A 25,607-nucleotide genomic window follows, 5' to 3' on the forward strand; every position below is an offset into this window, starting at 1 on the left:
AATACATACGTAGAGACAGAATATGTCAAATTTTCTTAATGATGTTGCAAACACTATGTCCAAAATGGGAAAATTTTAATGTGCAGACAATATCAGGCTTTGAACTAACAACTTGATGTTTTAAAAGATCATCTCTGTTTGAAAACCATGCTTTATTAAAATAATCAGAAACATATTTCTTTTGGGTAACCCCTTTGTTAAAATCTCTGAAATAATTTGTTAGCTTGTATTTCATAACCATTAGTGTCAGAACATGATCTTCTTAGATGTAGAAACTGGCTATATGATACATTTCTCTTGATGCTCCTATTGTGAATGCTGTTACAATCTATTCCTATTTGTTGATTTCCTATAAACATTGGTCGAAAAATATAGTCTGTCTAAGAAATTAATATGTCAAGAAATGAAATCTCATTAGTATCACACTGGATTTTAAACTTCAAATGTGGCTCTAGAAAATTTAACCATTGCAGAACTGAAGCAGCCTATCGACAGAGCCTTTCCATAAAATAAAAATGTTGTTTATGTAGCATTTATAGATCTTTAAATTTGCACTATACATGCACACACCAAGGTGAATTTCTTTGAAGTGCACAACGTAAAGATTGGCGAGGTCTAGAAACATTGAGGAACCCCCATAGCCATTCCTCTTATCTGTTGGGGGAAAAAAGTGTCCTGAAAACAGAAATAATTTTGGGTCATTGCATTGTTGCTAATGCCCAAATAAAATGGTTAGGAACTTTATGGTATTTCTCACTTTTTAAAAATGTGGCTTCTATTATTGTCAAACATTCTAATTGTGGAATGTTTGTATAGAGTGATTCAAAGTCATGTAACTAACACTGTATCACTTAAAAATCACCATCATAGTCAGCTAGAGAATTCATAATGTATGTGGAGTCTCTAAGATAAGACTTCATGACTGGGATGAAGGATCTCAAGAAAAAGAGAAATTGACAAATTTGAATAAGCACCGATCCATTGCCTGAGAGAATCAGTCTGCCAGGAGGGTTATCAATGGACTTATATATTTTTGGTAGAACATAGATGGTGGGAATGGTTGGTGTTTTTCTTTTGATGTAATATATCCGGCACCAAATGTGAAATCTACTAATTGCTGGATCTCTAACTGCCGAGAGGAATCAGGGGCTTCAGCTAATAATACATAGTATGTTGGATTGTAAATTTGTCTCAGAATTTTTGCTACATATTTCTTTCTGTCTATTAGGACAATACCACTGCCTTTATCAGCTGGTTTGGTAACCATATCTAGACACAAAAGGAGTGGAGGAGTCCAAATAAAGACTGGTGAGCTCCAGATGTTTCGCAAACAACCTTCCTTTATTTCTTAATATCACAACACAGACCCGACATGTACATGTTTCGGCCTTATGGCCTGCATCAGGAGTCTCGAAGTGTGATGTAAAAGTAAACAGATTAACATCCGATGTTTATTTCAAAAGTGGATAAAAACGGAACACAAAAAGAAAATCCCTGTGAAAAACTCCTCCAATAGCAATCAGCATACTCAACCTTCTATCTTAGTGTTGTAAGCCCTTTTCTTTATAATAATCTGACCTTTTTCCTAAGACCTGATTCATCTTAACAGGAATTCAAGAAATATCTTAAAATATTTTTATTTTGGATGCATTTAGGAACTGATTGAATCATGACATATCTTTAAGTCTTGTCTCTTCAGTTTGGAAAAGAGACAGCTGAGGGGATATATGATCGAAGTCTACAAAATCCTGAATAGTGTAGAACAATTTTTTTACTGCATGAAGATTTATAAAGACTAGGGGACACTCAATGAAGTTACAGAGTAATACTTTAAAAACCAAAAGGAAGAAATATTTTTTCACTCAGAGAATAGTTAAGCTCTGGAATGTGTTGCCAGAGTATGTGGTAAGTTGTTAATGTAGTTGGTTTTAAAAAAGGTTTGAACAGGTTCCTGAAGGAAAAGTCTATAAACTGCTGTTGAGACAGACATGGGAGAAGCCACTGCTTGCCCTGAATCGGTGGAATGGAATGCTGCTACTATTTGGGTGTTCACCAGGTACTTGTGACTTGGATTGACTTCTGTGAAGATAGGATAACTAGGCTAGATGGAACATTGGTCTGATCCAGTAAGACTGTTCTTATGTTCTTTCAGATAGCCCAATAAACTGAAACAAAGTGGCAGTAGGGGAATAGTAGGAACCAGTGCATGAGATACAGAGCAGTTGGTTCTTTTATACTAGATGGCGTTATATTTCTTTTCCTAATTGGTTTATGATATTAATAGTCTAAACTGCCATGACAGTACTCCAAATGGCAGCATATCAAATCTTGAATAAACAGTAAACTTAAGTAAACAGAGCTTTTAGTGTTACCTGCAAACTTGCATTAAGAGCTGCTCCATAACCTAGACTCGTAGGTATATTTTTGACCAATGTTGGACTCCTGAAAAAGGAATATATCTGTATTACTTTAAATCTTAAAAGCCAAGCAGAAGACAAATTCACCTCATGTCCAAGACGAGCAGCAACACAGTGGGAAAGACAAAAGACCAAAACTAGTCAATAACATTAAATCAGATGGCTTCATTTCACAAAGAGACTCAGCATGTAACATGTTTCGGCCACAAGGCCTGCATTAGGAGCCTAAACATATAAAAATGTGAACAATAAAACAAACATATAAAATCAAAGTAAAATATAACAAATCATACATTTAAAAGGTATATTAAAAAATATATATTATATAATTAGTATACTAATGGAAAAATTTATGCGACAGTAATAAAAAAACATTGAACGTGAACCTAGATTACACAAAGCATATACTTGAAAGTATTATATATATATATAATAAAACAATAAATTAGAGCTACCAGGGACAACAGTGATACTTTATAGAAACCTGGTGGGGGTGATTAAAGTCTAGAACAGGGCTGCCCAGTTCCAGTCCTCGAGATCTACAGGAGACCAGGTTTTCAGGATATCCACAATGAACATACATGAGAGAGCTTTGCATACCAAGAAGGCAGTGCAGGCAAATCTTTCTCATGCATATTCATTGTGGATATCCTGAAAACTTGGCCTGCCTGTAGATCTCGAGGACTGGAATTGGGCAGCCCTGGTCTAGAACATATGCAACAAAAAGCATACAAATTTATAATTAGAGGTGTATTATAACATAAAATAGGGAGAGGAGCAATGTAGAAGTAAAAAATTATGTATGCCTGATGTGTGATGAACCAAATGAAGTTTGTACTGAGAAACACAGTGTAACATAAAATACTAAAGAAAAAGATGTGAAAACTGCAATATAACAAAATAGCAAGAAGCAACAAAGAAAAATGGGGAGCAAAAGAAATAATGAAACCAATATATTGAAACAGCAAGAAGAAATAATGAGAAAAAGAAAAAATGGCAATGGAAAGAATGACAAAAAGTGTGGAAGAATAAAAAAGAAAGAAGCAACAATGGGAATATAAAAGTGACAAACATGTGTAAGGTGAAACCACACAAAGGCGAGTATACGGGGAAAATGGAATAATAAGTGTACGCAATAAGAAAAGCGATGTGTTAGAAAAAGAAATATGTGTAAAATAAACTAGACATACATTAAAGTGTAAGAATGCCTCAGCAAGTCAATGTTACTATGAGATTTTTCCCACCACAAAAGTCCTTTTTAAGAAACACGGCATATGTTGCCTGTTTCTTTCAGCTTTGGACTATGTAATCCTGTAAACTACGGCTTCTTTGAAACGCATAGATTGAGACATTTGGTGGTAAGTTAGTTTTGCATTCTTCCAGTATTTACGTTTCTGTGTTTTTATCTGCGGCTCATTTGATACAATATGGACATTTAGCTTCATTGACAGAGTCAGCCAAGTTAATTCCATTTCTCTAATGTATTCACACCACCAGCACTTTTGTGTTCCATTCATGTCCCTTATTTTAAATGATTTCACATTCAATTTCACCTTGTCCAATTTGTAATGTGCACACCAACTTTACAGTTACGGTGATACCATAGTGTAAATTTATCATAATATTTAATATACAGTTTTCACTCTTTTTTTTCTAATAAAAGTACTTTTTGGCAGTTGCATGCATCGCTTGTTTTTGTTTCATCACTTGCCCATTTTGGCTTGCTGAGAAATTTTTATACTTTAATGTATGTCTAGTCTATTTTACAGATGGAATGGTAAGACAAACCAGGAGACAATTCTCCACAATCCAAGCAGAAACAAACAAACCACAGTGGAGAAATGAAGAAATATCGGTGTGCAGCTTATTCAACAATCATAAAAGTCTGTGCGATGGCTCAACACACATGTGTTTCGGCCAATATGGCCTGCCTCAGGAGCCTTATTCAGATTATTCAGTTACTTGAGTGGTATAGCCTACCTTAAATGAAACACCACTCAAGTAACTGAATATTCTGATATGCAAACTCCTGCTTCTGCATCATCTGGTAACTTTAATGTTTGAAAAGGGGGGAGGAGGCACTATCACAGATCAATCAGGCGCATCATAAAGTTTCCCTTTATTTTGGAACAGAAAGTTGTCCAGAAGAAAGACTTCCAGGGTAAAAGGTTGACTTTGAGAGGGCATCTTAATATTAAGAGATGAAAAAGCCCGTGTTGAAAGAACTATGATGAAACAGCTGTGATGAACTGTCCCATACTGAAAGGACCGCTCTGAAAGGGATGTACTGAACTGGCTGCACTGAAATGGCTGTGCTGAATCATCCCATTCTCTTCCTGGGTATGTAGTTTTGACAGACCATAAGTGGAATTGCAATGGTACACACATGAAGTATGTGCACAGATTTACACCAGCTTCAATGCAGGAATGAATGTGAGCATTGATATTTGCTTGCTATTGGGAGTGGGCAATATAAGCTAGGGGTTCCTTAAGAGCACACTCTCACTGAGACTGACATTGAGCTAGGTTAAGATAGGGAGAGCTAACTTGCTGAGTCAGGTGGGCAAGGCTTAGTCAGGAATGCCTATGACAGAACAGAACAGAAAGACCCAGAGTAAGGGATTCTCCAAGTGTGTTTTAACACTGAAGTTGCAGTGTTGGAAGATGGCCCAGGGCAGGAGAAGCACTTCTCTAGGAGAGTTCAAATTGAGGGTTGCAGTGTGGGAAGATGGGTCCAGGACAGGAGAAGAGGTTTTCCAGAAGAGGTTTCAAAGGGCTGGGGTTGCTATGTCCAAAGATGGACCCCAGGGAAGGCAGGAGCCACATTTTCCCTATGCTTCCAGAGATTGCTTATGAGATTGCCAAGGTAGACTAATTTATCCCTTGGTTTGCAAGGTTCTAACATGAGAACTCTCCAGAGCTAGGCCTGGGCTGGGTTAATTGGGGAGATCAGGACTAGTGAATATTGAAATTGGGACAGGACTGAAGGAAAGAATATGTGAACTCAAGAGACTTGCTTTTCTTACTTGTTCAATCTGTGACATGAATAAGCTGCTGCATCTGCTTGTCAAGTTTCAAGATGTGTAGCTACATTTGTGAAGGCTCCATACATGGCTGCTAGCACACACTACCACAGGGTGGTTCTGGGAGTTAAAGGCCTTTATGTTGCCTTTATAAAGTAGATTCCCTTTTTGGACTTTTCACTTAAGCACCCTGTTATAAATTCAGACCTATAATGTGCACTCGAGTAGAAGTAATTCTGTAGCTGCTAACTTAACTAGTTTCAGTTGTCCTGATTTTCAGACAACCCTATCCCAATGAATTATGGAACCTGCAGCAGTAATTTTAATAGGCAGAACCAGGGATTACTAAGGGTGGGCAATGATTAAAAACTTTGATTGAGATTAATTGCGCACTTAAAAACTTTAATTGCATGATAAATCGCTGCTTAATCACAGAATGCAAAGGCAAAATAGGAGTCGCTAGTGAGGAGTAGGACACAGCAGAGGAAAGGCTTCTGAGTTAACTGGAGACTATGGGCCTCTTCTATCAAACCGCGCTAGCAGTTTGTAGTGTGGTAAGCCACGCTGAATGGCCTGCGCTGCTCTCGATGCACATAGAGTTCCTATGAGCGTCAGGAGCAGCGCGGGCCATTCAGCGTGGCTCTCTGCACTAAAAACTGCTAGCGCACTTTGATAGAAGAGGCCCTATGTGTGGGAATTGTTGTCTCTGCCAGCAACCCTATGCAGAGCCAAGCCAGGGAGGTGAGAGAAGAAATGTCGGACTGTGGGACAGGCAAGGGGAGAAAAAAACAATGCTGGCCAACAGAGGGAAGTTAAAACAAAAAAATTTAATCATAGTTAAAATGTTAACAAATTTATCGAATTTATGGAGCACTAAGGGAGAAATTCTGTAAATGGTGTCTAAAGATATAGGCGCCTATTGCGTGTCAATCATGCTTAGGTGCCTTTTACAGAATCGCACCTACTGGTGCCTAACTTAAAAACTTAGGTGTCTCTAATGTAGGCCAGACTTTTAAAAGCCGACATTATAGGCACCTAAGTCCTTTAGAGAATTGTGTCTAGCAGTATCTAACTCCTTCTACGCCCCTAAGAATGCCTCATTTGACATTAGGCGCTATGCGATAGGTGCCTACTTTTGTAGAATCATGCCTAAAACGATAGGAACCTATTGCCCAATTATTATTTTTTTTTTTTTTTCAATTATGAGCTTGTTAACTGATTTCACCACATTCGCCAACAATGAATTCCAGAGTTGTATGAAAAAAATATTCTTCATTTTATTTTATAAATAAGTAATTTTAAACTTAGCTTTATGGTGAATAGCTTTAGTTAACACGTCTTCCCCTGTCTTTCCCGACACGTTTCGAAGTCTTCTTCAGGGTCGGGGTAGACTGTGTTAATGAAGCATTGTTAGCATAACCGCTATTCCTAACAATATGCCGGACTTGTCTGAATCTACAGCAGAGGTTTATGATACTCCTTCAGAAAAGTCTCCACAGAAGTCTCCACCAAGGGCTAAATCTTCTACTGAAAGACTTTCACTAAATTTATTAGGCAGTTTGGAAAAGAGCTACCAGTTAAGCTAGAAGCAAACTCTTGCTGAATACTTGGAGGCCTTATATTTCAATGAGCCTCCTAAAGAATTTCTCAGACTACCATTACATGGTATTCTCAAAGAGACTCTTCATAAGAATTAGGAAACGCCCCTCAGCATTACAGTGGCTTCCAGAAAATTGGACTCTTTGTATAAAATAATTTCTTTACTGGGTTTTGACAAACCACAGCTTCAGCACCAGTCATTAGTGGTGGAGTCGACTTTGAAAAAATCTACTCCATTAAGAGTCTATGCCTCAGTGCCACCAGGGCATGAAGGGTGCACTATGGTCAAATTTGGTTGACCTCTGCTTAACAGTAGGTGAGACCACGTCAGGGATGGCCCTGACATCCAGAGAAAACTATGCAGTTTGGCTAATAGCTACCTAGTGGGATTGGCCAGTCAGCTACAGACTGAAGTATTTGAATTCTCAAGCAGGCAGAGCTTTGAAATCGTTTCAAGTACCAAAATTCTCAAAAAAGAGACAAAATTACACTGAATAAAAATAATAAAACGGGGAGAGCAAAACAAACACTTCTACAGGCATGCGTGCAGAAGGAAACAGCTGTAGGTGGAGCTAGAGAACCCAGTGAAATACAACAGAGGCAGAGAGAAAAATTCAGAGTGGATTCCTTCTGCAGCTGCCCGCGGCTATGGGGAAATAACCATCTGTCAAGAATATCTCACCTATTGCACTGGAAAATATATTTACCAAAGGTTTATCATTAAAAATGAAATAAAAAAACTGCAGTAGAATATGGTGTGAATGCTAATTTTACAGAAAAGAACATATAATAAACTCAAGCACAAACAGATTTGTTATTAGCTTTTTCTCTATGGATAGTAAGCATTCTGCCCTAGAAATACTAAATAGGAAACTTATTTTAGCACATTTAGGGCTCCTTTTACAAAGGCGCGCTAGCGGTTTAACGCACGTAATACTGCGCGCTAAACCGCTGGCCGCGCTAGTCGCTACCGCCTCCTCTTGAGCAGACGGTAGTTTTTAGGCCAGCGCAGGGGTTAGCGTGTGATGAAAAGTTGCGCGCGCTAAAACCACTAGCGCGGCTTAATAAAAGGAGCCTTTACTCTTATGTCAGGTGTTCACTGTCAATATCATAGCTTATACAAGTGTTCTTATTTAATTAAGAATAGAGAGCCATTTCGAAATTAAAAAATGTTTGCAAACATACCCCGTTATCTTTTGTGACCTTCGCTTCTGATACTCTGCCTCATCCACTGTCCATACTGCCCCTTTAACATTTTCTACTCGAACAAAACACTTGTGTAGGCTAAGGTTATGACGTACTGCGTTCTAAATCAAACACAAAGAGAGAGAACTGTATTAATTTAATCAATTATAATAGTGTACAGTTGGTTAATTTTGTCTTAATTTATAGAAAAAACAGTAATTGTGAATATTCATTTACAGGTATATACTGTATACATTTCATACAATCAGTGGAATCTGTAGTTTGAACTTTGTGGTAATAGACTCATTTTTAGCTATTTTAATACTAACTGTGTCAAAACCTTCCTTTCATTGAACTGATTTAAATTGCTATATCTGTACAAATTACAGTATCTTTTAAAATGCCAGAACAAGTAGGTCAGCTCTGTTATGTCCCTGATCAAGCACTTGGGAATGGCTGAAATATTAGGACGAGCAAGTCCTTCCTGAGATATTAAAATGCTATACAGGCTACAGTGACAAGTGTTAATTTTGCACAAAGCTTTATGCAAATAAGCTCAAAGGCATTCTTTTCACCCCTATAATAACGAAATGACAGAGTTTGTTTATTCTGTATTATTAGATGACAAATGGAAGCTATGTTGCAATGTTCTGCCTACCAAATAATAATTCCTACTTATGACATTTAAAAAATACTTTTCCCCAGAAAGTTTCTAAAATATCTTCAAGTGAATTAAATATCTTTAGAAGAACCTATTGCTCTGTGCTTCGATTTCTATAATGGTTGTTCAACAAACATGATGGAAGTTCTGTTCTAGAATAATTTTCAAAACTTACACTTTTAATTCAATCTAAATACTTTTATTATGGTGCAATAAGCACTCGGAGTTAGATTCAGTAAATGGCATTCAAAAATTGGTGTCTAAAGATGAGCATCCATTATAAAATACCACTAGGTGCCAGGACTTATTTAGGTGTGGTTCCTGGTATTCAATTTGGGCACACAGCCCCAGTATTCTATAATATTGCAAACAAATTTTAGAAACAACCCTGACCTGCCCAACCTTGTCCCATAGCCTTGGCCCCTTTTGGGTTGCACACTATGGGCTCCTTTTACAAAGGTACGCTAGCTGCTAACGCCTCCTTTTAAGCAGGCGGTAATTTTTCAGCTAGCATGTGCTAATCGTGTGCGTGCGCTAAAAATGCTAGTGCACCTTAAAAAAAGGAGCCCTATGTGATTTGGGTGCATATTGTTATAGAATAGCGAATAGCAAGATGTATGCCTAAATCCAAATTGATAGTAATTAGTGCCAATTAGAACCTGAGTATTGGCACTATTTGGCTTGGTAGCCAATTTAGCTAGGTAGACACTCATCTTGGTTTGGTGCCCAATTTTGGGAGCCATATATAGAATCCAGTAGTTAATGCACACTGGTCCTCCGAGGTGGCTTTCCTTTTTGTCGGTGTTAGCACTGAGGCTGTAGCACAGATAGAGGCTGGTGTGGGAACCAGCGGCGATGCAGTCGAGCTCTCCTTCGCAGTCGGTGATTCCTTCGACGAGGTGGAGGTGCCGGTGAGTACTGCGCCGGCCCGAGAGCGATTGCTGCTGCTGAGGCGTTCCCGCGTTAAAGTTGGGGGAGGAAGCGAGTTTGTTGTGCGGTCTGGCGGGAAGGCCCATAAGGGGGGTAGGTCCTGTGGTAGAGACTGGGGATGCGCTTTGGTGGTGGCGTCTGGGAGCAAATTGCAGGCCGCAGGGTAGGCGCTAGGTGGACGGGACCTGAGCCACGTACAGCCGTTGAGAGCCGGCTGGCTGTGGTGCAAGAGGTCTAGGTGACTTGGGATTGTGCCATCTCTGTCTGCCAGGATTCCAATTTGGGACAGGGGTGAGGATGCTTGTGCTGCAGTGGGAAGTGTGCCGGTTGAGATCCAGGCTGCCTCGGGGATGAGTGTGGGTGCTGGTATTAGAGTGCCGTCAGGGGTGTTTGGTGTGGGCGTGGCTGCTCAGCCACTGGCGGAGTGGCAGCCCCCAGTTTCCTCTAACTTCTGGCCGCCCTGGGCTTTGGGGTGTTGGATAGGGTCCTGCTCCCTGGCCAATTGGTGGGTCGACCTTTCCGGGGAGTGCAACAGCATGGGGCAGGGGGGCTGGTAGAGGCAGTGGTCCGGCCGATTTGTGGGCCCTCGGGGGGAGTAGGGGGTTCCGGGTGTCCCTCCAGTGTTAATTCTACTGGTGCTGTGCAGTTTTCTGTTCCCTGTCCAGATTTTTCTTCACAGGAATTCAGTGGATCTCCAACGGGCCGAGAGGCCATGGCCACTACTTCCCACAGTGGATCACGTTGTTCCCAGGCGGCTGTGCGGAGTTCCAGAAGAGTTCAGACAGCGGAGCTTGGTTGGAGAGGTCTTGGTCACATGGTTGCTGCGGATGGCGCCACTGGAGAAGGAGTCGCGTCTGCTGTGACCGGACGGCGGTGTCCCAAAACGGTGGCTGCTGCGGATGGCACCTCTGGAGCGACGGGCGGAGTTGTCATCACTAGAGGAGCGCAGGACATGGGTAATATGGCCATAGTGGCTGCTGTAGGGGGGGGGGTGCCAGGGTAGGAAGAAGGGGAAGGGAAAGCGCAGGCGGAGAGATAGGGATTCCTCCTCTTCTTCGTCTTCTTCCTCTTTAACCTCCACTTCTTCTTCGTCTTCCTCCCGATGTCAGACGAGAGTGGCGGGTATGTAGGCAGGGCAGGAGGGCCAGAACAGGGGCGCTCCGGTGTTAGTGGCGCTCACCGAGCTCTGGAAGAAGGTGCCCAGGGCGTTTCGCCGCAGAATTCGGAAGTGGGTGTGTATTGATATTTTCCGGCTCCTCGAAGGAAGGGCGCGTAGGAAGAGTAAAAAGAAGGTGAAAAAGGAAGATGGTAGGGTTAAATCAGGTTAGGTCTCCTGTAATGTCATTAACTGGATGAGGGCATTTCTGCGGCTAGCTAGCGTGTGGAGCCAGGAATGTCCTCAGGATTATGGCCTGCTTTTGGCTTATGCTGACTCGGTTCTCAATGCTTATCATCGCTTCAGTGGTTGGGCTTGGCTCAACTATGACGAAGCATTTCGCGATAAGATGGAGGAAAACCAGCTCATGTTGTGGGGTACCCAAGATATCAACCTGTGGAGATCAACCAGGTGGTGCAGTTGGGAGTGGCTCGGTGCGGTTGGCGCAACAGTGATCGACGAGTGTGAAATGGATAAGGTTCAGGGGGTGGGAACAACCTCTGCTGGAAGTGCAACACAGCAACCTGCCTGTTTTCTGACTGTAGATTCTGGCATGCCTGTTCGCTATGCGGGCAGAGTCACTCCGCGCTTAAATGTCCTAAAAAAGGAGTTGCCGTGCCTACGGGGCCAGCCAAGTGAGGTTTGTACCCCTGTGGTGCCCACTCCGATTAGGATGGGGGCTCTCCGTTCGCCATACTCGCTTAACCATGGCCGGAGAGCGGCAGCAGTTCTAGAGAAGGGTTTTGGTGAGGGTTTTGTTATCCCGTACGAGAAACCGGTACTCCCTGTACAGATTCCCAGTGCCTCCTCTGTGGCTAAACTCCGGGAGGTGGTTCAGTCTAAATTGCAGGAGGAGATTGGGCGGGGGTGAAATGTGGGGCCTTTTTGGGAGCGTCCATTCTCGGTTATGATGGTCTCCCCCTTCGCGATCATTCCGGTTGATTCACAATCTGTCGCAGCCATTGGGTTGCTCCGTCAATGAAGGCATCCCTCGTGACCTTTGTGCAGTCTGCTATTCCTCCTTTGACTGTGCACTTTGACTTATTTTGCAGCCTGGGCGTGGTGCACTTCTGGCTAAAGTGGACATTGAGTCTGCCTTTCGGCTTTTGCCAGTACATCCCTCCTCTTAACCGCTTCTGGGTTTTCGGTTTGAGGGTGTATTCTATTACGATCGTTGTTTACCAATGGGCTGCTCCATTTCTTGTGCATACTTTGTGCATCAAGGAGTCCACCTGGTCTCTCATGGTTAGGCACTGATCCAAAGTTACACCTAGTATCTTTATGGTAGTTTGGATAGGGTAATTAGGATTATTGATACATAGTGGTGATTTGGTGTCAAGCGGATGTGGCGAAGCAACGAAGAAAGTTGTCTTTTCTGAATTAAGTTTGAGCCTAAAGGTTGTCATCCAGTGCTCCATCACGTTTATGGCTTCTGAAGCTTTAGGAATAGTTTCAGAGATAGAATTAACAAATGGGATGATGACCATAAAATCATCTGCATAACTAAATAGTTTTATCCCTAACTGGGTTAGCTGCGTGCCTAGTGAGGACATGTAGACGTTGAAGAGCAATGGAGATAGCGGAGACCCTTATGGCACACCGGATGGATTGCTCCAGGTATCTGAAAGTTCATAATTAAAACGTACTTGATAAGTGCGGGACATAAGGAAGCCACGGAACCAATTCAGCACTGGGTCACGGTGCGGAAAGCGCAGGAGGATTCTTTCTCTTCATTGGAGCGGCAGAGTCAGCGGTGTGTTCCCGATTAAAGGCCACTTTTGAAAGTGTGGCCTCTGAATTCAGGATTCCCTTGGCAGCGGATAAATCGGAGGGACCCTCTATGGTGCTTACTTTTTTGGGTATCGCTTCGTACGCATCTCGGCTAGCATACGGGCCGATCTCCGGATGTGGGCCCTTTTCCTTGCCCGTTTTAATAGGACGCTTCCGATTCAGCAGCCCAAGTTGTCTAACCAGGATTTGGAGCTGTACTCGGACGCGGCCAGTGGACTAGGTTTTGGCCTTTACTGCCAAGGGGACCGGTGCGCAGCGCCATGGCCGGGTGCTTGGCAGCAATGTGACTCCTGGAGCTCTTCCCGCTGCTGGTCACCTGCGAACTCTGGCCTGGTTGTGAATCGGCATGCTGTGAAGTGTTTGCAGGTTAACAAGTTGTTGCGTGAGATTGTCTTGTGTTGTCTGCAGCTCAATTTGTATATCAGGGTTAGGCATGTGCCAGGGTGCATAACTGTATTGCTGATGCACTCTCTCAAATTTAACTTTTCGCAGTTTTGTCTGTTGGCGCCAGAAGCGCGGCCCCAGGGGTTATGGATGCCAGCGCATTTATGGAGCCTGGTCGCGAAAGGCTCTGGGACATGTTGAGATAGTCGGTGGCTCCGTCCACCTGGAATCGCTACAATGCTGGATTCAGACGATTGTTCGCCTTCCTTTCATCTCGGGGATGGATCCCGGGGCCAGTATCAGAGGACTTGCTGGCTGATTTTGTGTTGGATTCCCATCACAGGGGTTTGTCCTGGGGAGTGGTGACGGCTACTTAGCTGGCTTTGCCTTCTTTTCTAAGGTTTTGGGGTGGCGTTGCCCATCTTCTGTTTTTTTTGGTGCGTAGAATGCTGGCAGCCATGGCTCGGATTGCGCCACAGCAACCGGACTCCCCGTCACCAATCTCTCATGATTTGTTGGTGAGGATACTCGCGGAGTTGCCAGCAGTGGCACGGTCCTGATACGAGGAGCTGCTGTTTACAGCGGCGTTTTCTCTAGCATTCTTTGGAGCCTTCCATATCGGGGAGCTACTTGTGCATCCTGACGACTCCGCGGGTGCGCGTGGCCTCTTGTTGCAGCATGTTCAGTGTGGTGACAGCTCCGTTACTTTATATATTGCCAGATCCAAGACGGACCAGCTGGGCAGGAGCTGCATGGTGGTTTTGCATAAGATAGTGGGCAGTGTTACGTGCCCGGTGGCGGCTCTGTCTGCTTACATGGCGGTTTGTCCTTCGTTGGGGCTGGCCTTGTTGCTGCATGTAGATGGGTTGTCCCTTACGCGCTATCAGTTCTTAGCCGTGCTGCGCTTGGTTTTGCGCCAGTGTGGAGAGGAGCCGGCACGCTATGGCACTCATTCATTTAGGATTGGGGCGGCCACGTGTGTGTTTCTGGTGGGGGTGCAGGGAGTGGGGATTCAACAGTTGGGGCACTGGTCCTCGGGGAGCTACAGGAGTTATATTCGTCCTCACGGGGTGGCCCAGAGTCCGGACCGAGGGGGACCTTAGACAGGGCGCATCTGTTCGGGATTCTACAGAGGGGATACTAGGTTCTTGTGAGGTGCAGGTGGTTGAGAGTGGTTGTTTGCATGCTCTGTTCTGACACTTTACTAACTCAGTTTTTCTTATTGGGTTGGGTTTGATTGCTGGGTTTGCCTTGCAAATGTGGTGCGGTGGCTGCGTACGGTGTGGATTGTTGGGCACTCCTTTGTCCACTGGGCAGGGGAGCATGTCGTGATCCGGCCCGGAGGCCAGCACCTGGGTCTGCAGCGATTGGGAATTTGCGTTTCCTGGTGGGGTCAATGGGGCATGCGATGGCATCAGCTGTTATCGATACTGGCGGACTTCCAACGTCGCCCTCGTCATCCGGATGTGTTGCTGCTACATTTGGGCGTTAACGACGTGGATTCCCAGACGGGGAAGCATCTGACTGACACTATACAGGATGATCTTCGGGTGGTTTTGGAACGGTTCCCTGGCACGACGCTGCTGTGGTCGGATATTATTCACCGACCACGCCGGCTGGAGTCCCGGAAGTGGACCAGGGGTTTGTGTAAAGTCAATCGCCAAGTTGGGCGTTGGGTGGAGTCTAGGGGGGGTTCAACTTAGACACGAGTGGGTGGATGTTTCCTGTGTGGGCTTGTTCGTGAGGGATCGAGTGCAATTGTCGGATTTGGGCTGGGATTTGCTGTTGGACGATTTCTCGATGGGTTGTGAGCATTGGGCGCTGTCTTAGTCGCAGATTTGTTCATTGGGGAGGCCTGTAATGGCATTACAGGCCCTATGGCGGTATCCCGAGCTACTGGCTGCTGGGCTCATCAGGGGATGAGCAGTGGGCCGGCTGGGAGCTGTACCTGGTGGGTCAGGTGACCCGGGATAATGGGGCATGTGGGGGACATGCCACCCCTCAGATCCTTACTTCCATGGCGGGGTCGGGGGCCATAACTTCATTTACAGTAGCTCGGGAATTTTTGTGTTATCATGTTAATATGCTGTTTAAATGTTTATATTTATCAATCTGTAATTACCAATGAACAGGGCAGTGGCTAATTTTCACCATAAGTAGAGTTGTGTTTTTGTTAGAGGGAAAAAGGAGGTGGGGTGTAGGTTAAAGGGTGTATATAGGGAGCGGGCCTATCCAGGTTCCGCTGTTATGAAGATTTCAGCATAGTAATTGCAGGGGATGTGCTTACTATGCTCCAACAATTAGCAGTTAAGGCATGTTAATTTTTGCTGTTAAAGTGCAAAAATCTACACATTTAATGAAAGAACTCCTATGTCATTCTTATAATTTATACTATAACATTATAAAGAAGCACCATTTTTGAGAAATTTCCCATACCCCAAATGAATCAGCATGTTGTTAGCAACTATGGGGTCCTTTTACTAATGCACACCAGCCATTTTAGCCCACGCTAAATATTAGCACGCGCTAAACGCTAACGCAAACGGCAAGAGCGCCTTACTAAAAGGGCCCCTATATTAAATGGTGCTCTAATTTTATTTTGCAAGCATAAAAAAGTCAGTCATTTTAATGTTTTGGGGTTTTGGGGTTTTTTTTTGCTTGAACGAAGAGAAGCTGCTGGATTGCTTTAAGAGAAAAAAGTCTTTAAAAAGAAAGAAAGAAAGAAAAGCATAAGCAGATATAGCATCTGACCTGAAATCCAAGGATTTGATTGATCTTAATGCCCATGGCTCTGAATATGATAATTTTAATATTAATGAGCAAATGAGCGATTTTATTATGCATACTATAGAGTTAGAACTAATAAGCTGTTCAGAATGAGTTTTGCTGGATCCCCAAGCTGTGGAGATGAGACCAGGCTAAGATATTAAATCACCTTTCATTTCTTTTAAAATTTCTTCCAATAAATCAAATGACAGATCATCCACTACATTTTCTAATGAGTAACGAAAGAAAATGTAAATTTTAAACATAAATACTACCTATCTATAGAGCTCTAAAACATATTTTCTACAGATTACCACTGACATTTTCTTCATATAAAATACAGATTAAACAATTGTGCATAAATTACATCTTTTGCCATACCACATAGCAACTAATAACATCTAAACATTTTGTAAATTAAAAGTATTCTGAGCCTTTCACACCCATATATCTATAATCGCTTGCCAGATTAATTTGCATTTTAAATCCAAATTAATTCACTTTCACATATCTTACAGTTTAAAATTGGAAGTATGCTGATGAGTGCTTTGCTGCCTCTATTCTCAGCTACAAACATTTCCCCCTTTTATATCAAATGGCTTGTGGCTAATTGATGTTTCTGACTGCTTTTTGAAGTGAAAATAAAACAGTTCACTTAGTCTGCGCTGAGTGCCCTTATCTTTCCAGACTTTGCTCTTTTCCAAAAATAGATACACAGAACTAACATTTTGCAGTTCCTTGTAGAATCTAGACAATGAAGTTGTTTGGACAGGGATACAGATGAACCCTTTTGTCTAAGTAAATAAACTGCATTTATGTTCTGACAGGATAATATTCACTTTACTTTCTTTTAGTTCCAGCTGAGTAGCCACAGTCCTTATTCCTCTAGCAGCTTCAGTCTGTATGATGAGGTATGATGTATACAAAAGGCACAGACCAAGACAAAACCTACAGCCTCCATTTGTTGCACAAGGCAAACAGACACTTTTCAAACTAATTAGCCAATAATATGCAAGAGAAAAAGTAATATAGTGCGACTAACAAAGGTGTTGATGATTGAGTGCTCACACTGTAATTAGTGTGTCAGGCCCTCATTTCTCTGCCAAGCCTCAGCTATTAATTGCACCAAATTAGAAAACGATATCAGAGGCAAAATTATTCTTTCACTTGTCATTTTGAGAGAGGGAATTCATTCTATTCAAGAGGCAGGTTAAAAAGAGGGGAAGCAGATACTAATCTGCTTATGTCATGTAAATAAATGTTCCTTGCACTATCTCTAGGTGCTGTGTTAGGCATCTTAAAATGGCTTTGGATGAAGTTACCTTCCAAGTTGCTGCATTACGTCTGAAATACGCAAACGTCCGTGTAAACCAGCTATAAATTTCATTAAGTGTTAACTGTCTGTCAGATGATTCCATGATAGCCTGAAATCAGACAAGATACACAGTGACATGATTCAGAAGGTACTCTCTTAAACTAGCCACACCTTAATTAATAAATAGCAATCAAATTGGCAAAGTTATTTTCTAGTTACTTACCTGTCTTATGAGAGTTGCATAAGTAAATGGAGGTCTGACATCTGCATTTTTATAAAATTCATAATTTGGGGCAATTTCTAGAAAAAGAAAACCAATATAATGGACTATAAGAGTCTGTAAACTGCATATAGTACCAATCAACATTAAAATTCTATTTGTGAACAATAGCCGTAGAGGAGCAAAGGACGAGACATGAGAAAAAGAATTCAATTATACCGAACAGACCATTTCTGGAGTCCTTGACATAACATGCAAGTAAAGCATCCCTTGTCAGTTGTTTAAAGTCTATCAAAAAGAGCACACCCGGCCACTTTGTAGATATTCAATTGAAGATAATACCATACAGCACAGCATAAAAAAATAGCATAAGAATTAATGTCCCTCTTTATACTAAAAGGTTGGGTGACAATTTTCTATAAGTATTTCTTATATTTGAATTTAACTAACAGTAAATCCTACATAAAATTTATATTAAGAAGGGGACCAGACTTCATTTTGTTGTAAATAGGCATCACTCTAAATAATTTATTAATAATATACATAGTAGTAGTAAAGATATTTTAATAGAGACTCAGAGAAATGTTTAAAAATGCATTGTTTTCCTTTCTGTGGAAATACATATCAATAAAATATTTATTTTTGCACATATAAGCATGTGTGTTTAGGTCATTGATATATTTATCAATGATGTTTGCTCTTATAAATATAACCACAAGTGTCCTACCTGATGACATGGGAATGTTGTATTTGTCAGAATGTCTTCTTCGAATGGCTCCCACATTAGGTACACTGGCTGGGGTGATTACCGAGGGTCCCTGGTTAATTGGAGTGACTGGGGCTGTTGGTGTGGTGGGGGTCTGAGGTAAACTCTGTGGGGATGTCTCCAATATATTCTTAGATATGGTAACACTAGACACCAGATTTAGCTAGAAAAGCCCAAAAGGAAGGAAAAAAAGGTAAAGACAAGAGAAAAAGACTTTAAAATGTTTGATAAATGAGAGTGGATTCACTTCTGCAGCTGTGTTGCCACTAATAAGTGGCAAAGGAAGCAGCCAGTCTCAACTAATTACAGGATGAAATTGTATCATAAGAACTCTAATTAGAAGATGCTGTTAGAGGTTATCTAATAATCTTCTGCAACATTACTTAGGACTAACTCCTTAGAGTCTACAAGACTTCACAGAAACCGATTCCCTGCACTAAAAGAAAGTAAGTGATTATTGACCGACTGTTGTGACACAAAATTAGCCCCTGCTGAAATAAAAAACAATAATGAAAAACCAAATACTTTGGACAAATAAGACTTGAAATAAGTTGCTATTCTGATGCTACCAGAGATATTTTTCACAGTCCAACATCTCAGCTGAGAGGCTCCAGCCAGCTGGAAAATGTTACATTGACCTTTAGTCTCCTTGCTAATTTGGTGGAATGGTAATGACATTACTACATATTCAAACAAAATTGTCTTAATTGCAAATTAGCCAAAGGAGGCTGAAATTTTTCAAATTAAATCTGATTGGAGATGGAGAGAGGGAAACAGAATTTCCTCACTAACAATCATTTGTGGCATGTGTTAACAAATATAATGAAATGTCAAGTTTGCCAATTCCTCTGGAAGTATCATTTTCAATTTATGATTACAGTGTCACTTATTGCTGATATTCCCTGGAAAGTGGGTGTCAGTGTAGAAAAAAAAAAGAAAAAGAAAAAAAAAGTGAGAATGTATGGAATGCTTTTTAACAGTATGGCCTTCATTATTACCCTTAATAAGCCCCCTTCCTCATTATAAAAAAAAAACCCAAAACAAAAAAACCCTCATATCACCTTTGTTAAATTTACCACACATCTTTTATCATAAATAGCATCCAATTAGTCAAAACCAGGACAACACACATAAAATCGCTGTCAAAAACTTAAACAATGCTCATAAGAAGTAACCTGTCATCATTTTATATTAATTTATAGAATGAATCTGAAAAATATTGATTTTCTGTACCTTATAAATAGCAACTAAAATGGAGTACAAAGAAAGTTGATTTTAAATGAGTTAGCATGACCTGCCTTTTCAAATCCTAAATAAACTTCTTACTTTGAGCCCTTTTTATTAATGGCAAGAAAATGATGTGTAGAGCATTGATTGATCTTTCTTTGTGGATCTGTTTTACAAATTTAGGCAGCAGAGAGATTTGTTATGGAAACAAAAATTAACATATCCCAGCTAGTTGTTCTTTCTTGGGCAGCAGCCAGAAACAGCACATTAGCAAGCTAATAATAACGACCGGCACCCTGAAGGCACTCCCTTGTGCATCTGTTCCTAATAAACCTCAAACTCTTATTCTGCTTCTACTCTGTGCTAGCAGACTGAAATGGTAATTCTTTGTTGGGTACTTTAAAAAGATGAGATGATGTTACATTTAAAATGCCACAAATATAAGCTTGCCCATGAAATCCAAGACAGAAAAAGGTTGATGTATAAACTCTTAAATATAAATAATAATCAACATATAGCTGATGTGCATCTAATGTCATTTATATCAGATGGTCTAAATAAATTTACCTGAGGCTTCATCAATACTTTTTTTTTTTTTGCATATCTATTAGCTGGCAAAAATAGCAATATTCTATTTCATATTTATATATTTCTAAAGTAATCAGCACGTGTACTCTTCAGACAGCAAAGTACACTGCAAACTAAGCAGCATTAAAAAATAAGAGTCAAATTCATTTTGCAAACATATGCTAAGGGATACAAACTGCAGAGATTCTAAATCTTTGTGCATGCAAACAAACAAAATATGTTTATGGCCATGCAGTCTTGAACTGATAAAACAGAATATTTTTATTACCTAAAGACATGCTAAAGCTAGGATGAGTACTTAGTCACCTTAGCTCATTTGAATATATTCAAGGTTGGGTGGAACTCATTATTCAGGACTTGCAGCCTTGATAACTTTGATTTTCATCCATCCATAGCATGGCCAAAAGGTACCATTTAATGAAGTACCATTCAGAGTGTAAATGGGGTCATATAATAGACAGTGTGGTTGCACCTTGTGTTCATGTACTGATAGCTGTTAAGGGTGCAGTGATGAACCAACAGAGCTCATTTCTCTTTGGTAATAGATTCATGCTATTAATATTTATCAAATGTGTGGGCCGTCTCAACTGAGGCACTGCACATAAAACCATAAATCTCTACTATCATATCAATATTGAAGCTTCTTTTGTATAGTGTATACATTTTAGAGGAGGGGGTTGTATTGACCAGTCTTCTTTCAAACCAATATCAGGTCAGTTAGTACAGTTTACAATTTCAGATATCACTAGCTCCTATGAGAACTTTAGATGTGGTTTCATTTTAAATCACTCATCTAAGATTCTGTATTAATTGCCCACTATCAAACGCAATTAGCAATTCTTTCATGTGTGGTTTATGTAATGTAATACTTCAATTACATTATTCATTCAGATTCTGTTTTGGATTATAGGCTGAAAATTCTTTATTAGTGTAGATGTAACCATGCTGCTGGAGTTTTAAAAAAATTGCTGATTGAATAATTAATTGGAAAAGAACATGCTGCAGATTCCTGATAGATTTATGAGAGAATTATCCACATTATACTATAGGAAGCAATGAGAAAAATCATCTTATTGAAACAAGATAGTCACTTAAAATGGCACAGGCATAATATTTGCCAGACTCCAGAATACTAAGGGTTAAAATATTTTTGACTGGACATTCTACATACAATCCATAAGTATTAGGCTTATTTAAAAAATACATCTTGAATGTTCTATTTTGTTTATTATTTTATCCTAAAATTCATGATAGAAATGCAATTAAACTGTATGTGAAGATAAAAGAACATAACAGTCCTGTTACGCACACTCATACAATAAAATTAAATTTTTAAGACAGAATTTATTAATTCACAATAAATGATTAGATTATCTAGTATAATAAAAGCTTCATTTTGTACAAAATTAGACAGCCAAGTTGGAACAGCTCTTTGGCTATCTTAAAAAAGGCTCAGTGAATGCTGAGCCTTTTACAAAATATCTATAGGTCCACAGAAATATGCTTGCATTTGCCTACACATGATGTGGGAGTTAACCATTTTGAAAAAGTACAAGTTCAAAAACAGAGTGATATCACTTAGCAGTTTCTAAGTGCCTACAATGGTGCTTACACCCATGGAGGGGTATTTTCGATAAGACGTCTAAGTTTGAGTTTGGACGTCTTGGACAAGACATCCAGAAATCCAGTAGAGAAAACGGCCATTCTCAAAACGGAAGGACGTCTATCTTTTTCTTTTGAGAATGACCTATCTACATATTTTGGCCTAGATTCTGTAAAGGACGTCTAACTTTAGGTGTGGTTTAGACATCCAGCTGAGCACGATTCTATAATGCATAGATGTACTATAGAGAATCGTGCTCAGCGCCGCTCACTGAGTCTAGACACATCTAAATAGTTAGGACATCCTTTACAGAATCGCTTTTTAGGTGTCACATAGATGTCTACACAACATCTATAACGTTATCATGTCTCATTATTATGATGTCATTAGAATGGCAATTTTATACTGTTTTCCATTAAAATTGTATGCAGTGAAATGCTAGCACCACTATATTTTATTTATCTTTTAATCATTTGTTATTGGGTTTTTTTTTAAAGTTTTCAGGGAGCAGAGTGGGATTCGAACCAACAATGTTAGGGTACTAAGGCTGTAGCTTTAACCATTGCACCACACACTCAGATAGTAAACCGCATGTCAATTCCAAAGCCAAGCTTATATCCTCCTGATTTACAAGCAGCTATTTTCTCTAGGATACATATCAAACATGTATGTTGAACATTTGTCCAGTTCCTCTTTTAGCCTCTATGTCAGGGGTGTCAAAGTCCCTCCTCGAGGGTTGCAATCCAGTCGGATTTTCAGGATTTCCCCAATGAATATGCATGAGATCTATTTGCATGTACTGCTTTCATTGTATGCTAATAGATCTCATGCATATTCATTGAGGAAATCCTGAAAACCCAACTGGATTGCGGCCCTTGAGGAGGGGCTTTGACACCCCTGATCTATGTTCTTCAAAGTATATAAAAAAAAAAAAACATTGCATAGTAAATCTTCTATTTTTTGGTAAGAGGACCACTAGCATAAGCAGGTCTACTTTTGAGCATAAGTTGGGCGCTAAATAGGCTTCAGTTAGGTGGACGTGACTTAGGCATCACTTAGGCATGCTTGAGACATCCTCATATAGGTAAACGGGGCTTCTATTTTTTTATGTTTAATAATGTATTATTTAAGCAAAGCACATGAAAAAATGTATATATTGCATACTAAAGCTTCTATTTTTTGCCCTAAAGAGGACTCCAGGTTGATATAAAGGTCCAAATTTGTTTAATAATGCATTAATCAATCATACAAGCTCTTTACTTATGCAGAGTTATTGCGGAACCTGTTCATTAGGACTGATCAATAATCCACGAGTTTCTAACTTAGGACCAACAGGGACCCCTGAGGAAGACATATATTGTCGAAATACAGACCGTGATGCATCCAAAGTTCCCAGTGGATTGAGTCCTAGATGTTTTTTTATGTAGATTATCAAATTGAATTAACAATAAAGTCTACATCTGGAACATCAACTCTCCACAGAGTCTTTTGTTGCTGTTGGACTTCAATTTCTGTGGAGTCATCAGGGTCAATTTTTTGTTTTATTTTAATCAATCAAAGCTCATGAAAAAAATATATGTATTGCATACTATAAAGCTTCTATTTGTTGGTCTAAAGAGGACTCCAGGTTGATATTAAGGTCAAAATATGTTTAATAATGAAGAAATGATTGGCAGATCATGAAACATTGGCCATCGTCGGTTTATATATCAATTCAATGAGGAAGCTGAAGCTAGCATCATGCTGTAAAGTTTTTTTTTCCACGTTAAGGCAAAGATAAGTGCTGCTTGCTTTTGATTTTGAACTATCTTTTAAAGTAAGGGGTTGTTTCACCTATGATAGAATACTGGAGGGGAGTTAAAGAGCAATTTAAGCTCTCCTTCATAGCTCCAGAGCAATATTTGTGCTGCAGCTTCTGAGGAGTTTTTCCCCTGTTTATATACATTTTTGGAATTTCTGTCCAGTGTTGATAAGGGAGTTAAGCCATTGAGCATTTCTTCTACCAGCGCAAATTTACTGCTGGAGGTTTAATAATTGATTGATTTACTCAAAGTACATGAAATATATATACCTATATCTATATATCTATATCTATCTATCTATCTATATTGCATACTAAACCTCACTTACAAAAGATTAAGAAAAGAAAAGGAAATAAACTACTCATACAATAGATATCCTTCAGAGCAAATGAATGTGTCTGATGCACAATCTTGACATCACTGTGACATCATCAATATGCATCTAGATGGCAGATTGTCACTAAAAAAATTGGAAGATGTGCTTGGGGTATCTGACCATCTTTGGGATTTGAACCCATGACATGAAAGAGTTGCCTTTAACGACTGAGCCATAGATGCTTCCTTTCAGTTAATGGTTCCTATCATGATAGCTTAGGAGATTCTAGCCATCTCAGGGTAAAATAAGTTTCTTTCTGGACCCTGGAAAGGGCAGATTGCTGATGAAAATTGCAGTCCACCATCCATACTCTCTTTTGAGAGCAAAATGAAGCTGTTAAAGTATTAGGGAGGGGTGTGTGGATTTGAACCAATGATCTTTGGAATATAGACAAAGTGCCTTTAACCACAAAACCACAGGTGCTTTTGCTTAGATAAGGGCTCCTAAGCTTTTTCCCCCTTTTTTTGTGACAGTCTGTCATGTAGGTGCATGTTGATGATGTCACAGTGATGACAAGATTGTTTATCAGACAAATCTATTTGCTCTGAAGGATAGCTATTGTGTGAGTAGTGTATTTCTTTTTCTTTTAACTTTTTGGAAATGAGGTTTAGTATGCTATATATATATATATATATATAGGGAGGGGCATAATCGAAAGGAACGTCTAAGCCAGTTTTCATCTAAGTCGCAAGTCGTCCAAAGTAAAAAAACAGCCTAGGACACATTTTTGAAAAATACGTCCAAAATTTTTTTGTTTCAAAAATCATCTAACTATACGTCCTGCCGATCTGATCGTCCAAGTCACTAAATCGTCCATCTTTATACCACATTTTCGTTCAACTTTTCGTCCAAGTCAAAAACGCCTAGAACAAGCCCTGTTGGATGTGGGAGGAGTCTGCGAAATGATGGACTGAACACCCAGATATGGCACCTAAATAGTGGGGTATCTTACAGGGCACTGCTGTGAACTTCACAAAAAGGGTGCCATGTCTTCATCTCACTACAGCTCCATTATAGGTCATGGTGAGCCCCCCAAACCACCTCCAGAATCCCCTAGACCCACTTATCTACCACCCTAATAGCCCTTATGGCTGCGGGAGCCACTTATATGCCAGTAAAAAAGGGTTTTGGGGGTATATAGGTGAGTGCACATGTTTAAGTATCAATGCAGTGATTACAGGGGTTTATGGGCATGGGTCCTCCTCTCCATGAGTCCCTAATCCACCCTCAAGATGGCTTAAGCCGCCTCTGTGCTGGATGACTAGGCTTTCCTATACCAGGCTGCCAGGTGATGATGGTCTGGAGGCTGAATTTTAAAGGTGTGATTAATATTTTTATGGGGTGGGGGGGGGTCAGTGATCACTGGGGTAGTGTGTGGGGGGTCTGTTTTATGTGTTTGCAGTGCTTATCTCCTTCCCTCCCTCACACCCACCTATCCTCCCAGCCTCCCTTCACAAAGCTGCTGTCCTCAGAGCCCTAAACCCCTCCCCCTGACCTCATCTGACACCTCCAACATCAACCAACACCCTCCAACATCACCGGATAATCCCGTACCACCTCTTTAGAATGATGGGCTTTCTCCCTCCCAATCTATCTTGGGATGCAGTGAGAGGGGTCTAAAGTCCTGATTGGCTCAAAATGGTGGGTCTTCCATTTTGAGCCAATCAGGGTCTTAGGCTTCTCCCACTACATCCCAAGATGCATTTGGAAGGGGAAGGTTTGTCATTCTGAAGAGGTGGCCCTATCGGCAAGAGGAAGTGGGCTTCCCTACTGCCAATTGTTCATTGGAAGGTACGGG

General features: G+C 40.7%; 1 protein-coding gene across 31 annotated transcripts in view; it reads right to left on the minus strand.

The window, feature by feature from the left end:
* FOXP2 (forkhead box P2) overlaps positions 1–25,607 on the minus strand; it is a 979,918-nt gene that overhangs the window by 54,752 nt on the left and 899,559 nt on the right. For all 31 annotated transcript variants that reach the window (XR_004540577.1, XR_004540578.1, XM_033957711.1 and 28 more), the window contains 5 exons: positions 18,175–18,376; positions 17,451–17,527; positions 17,235–17,336; positions 8,225–8,346; positions 2,373–2,442 (listed from right to left, as the gene is read on the minus strand). Coding sequence is in view for 29 of the 31 variants with exons in the window: in XM_033957711.1 (XP_033813602.1) it covers positions 2,373–2,442; positions 8,225–8,346; positions 17,235–17,336; positions 17,451–17,527; positions 18,175–18,376 (573 nt within the window). In the remaining 2 variants the exon portion in view is untranslated. The remainder of the gene's footprint in view (positions 1–2,372; positions 2,443–8,224; positions 8,347–17,234; positions 17,337–17,450; positions 17,528–18,174; positions 18,377–25,607) is intronic.

This window comes from Geotrypetes seraphini, chromosome 9, assembly GCF_902459505.1.
Source record: "Geotrypetes seraphini chromosome 9, aGeoSer1.1, whole genome shotgun sequence".
NCBI classification, from domain to species: Eukaryota; Metazoa; Chordata; class Amphibia; order Gymnophiona; family Dermophiidae; genus Geotrypetes; species Geotrypetes seraphini.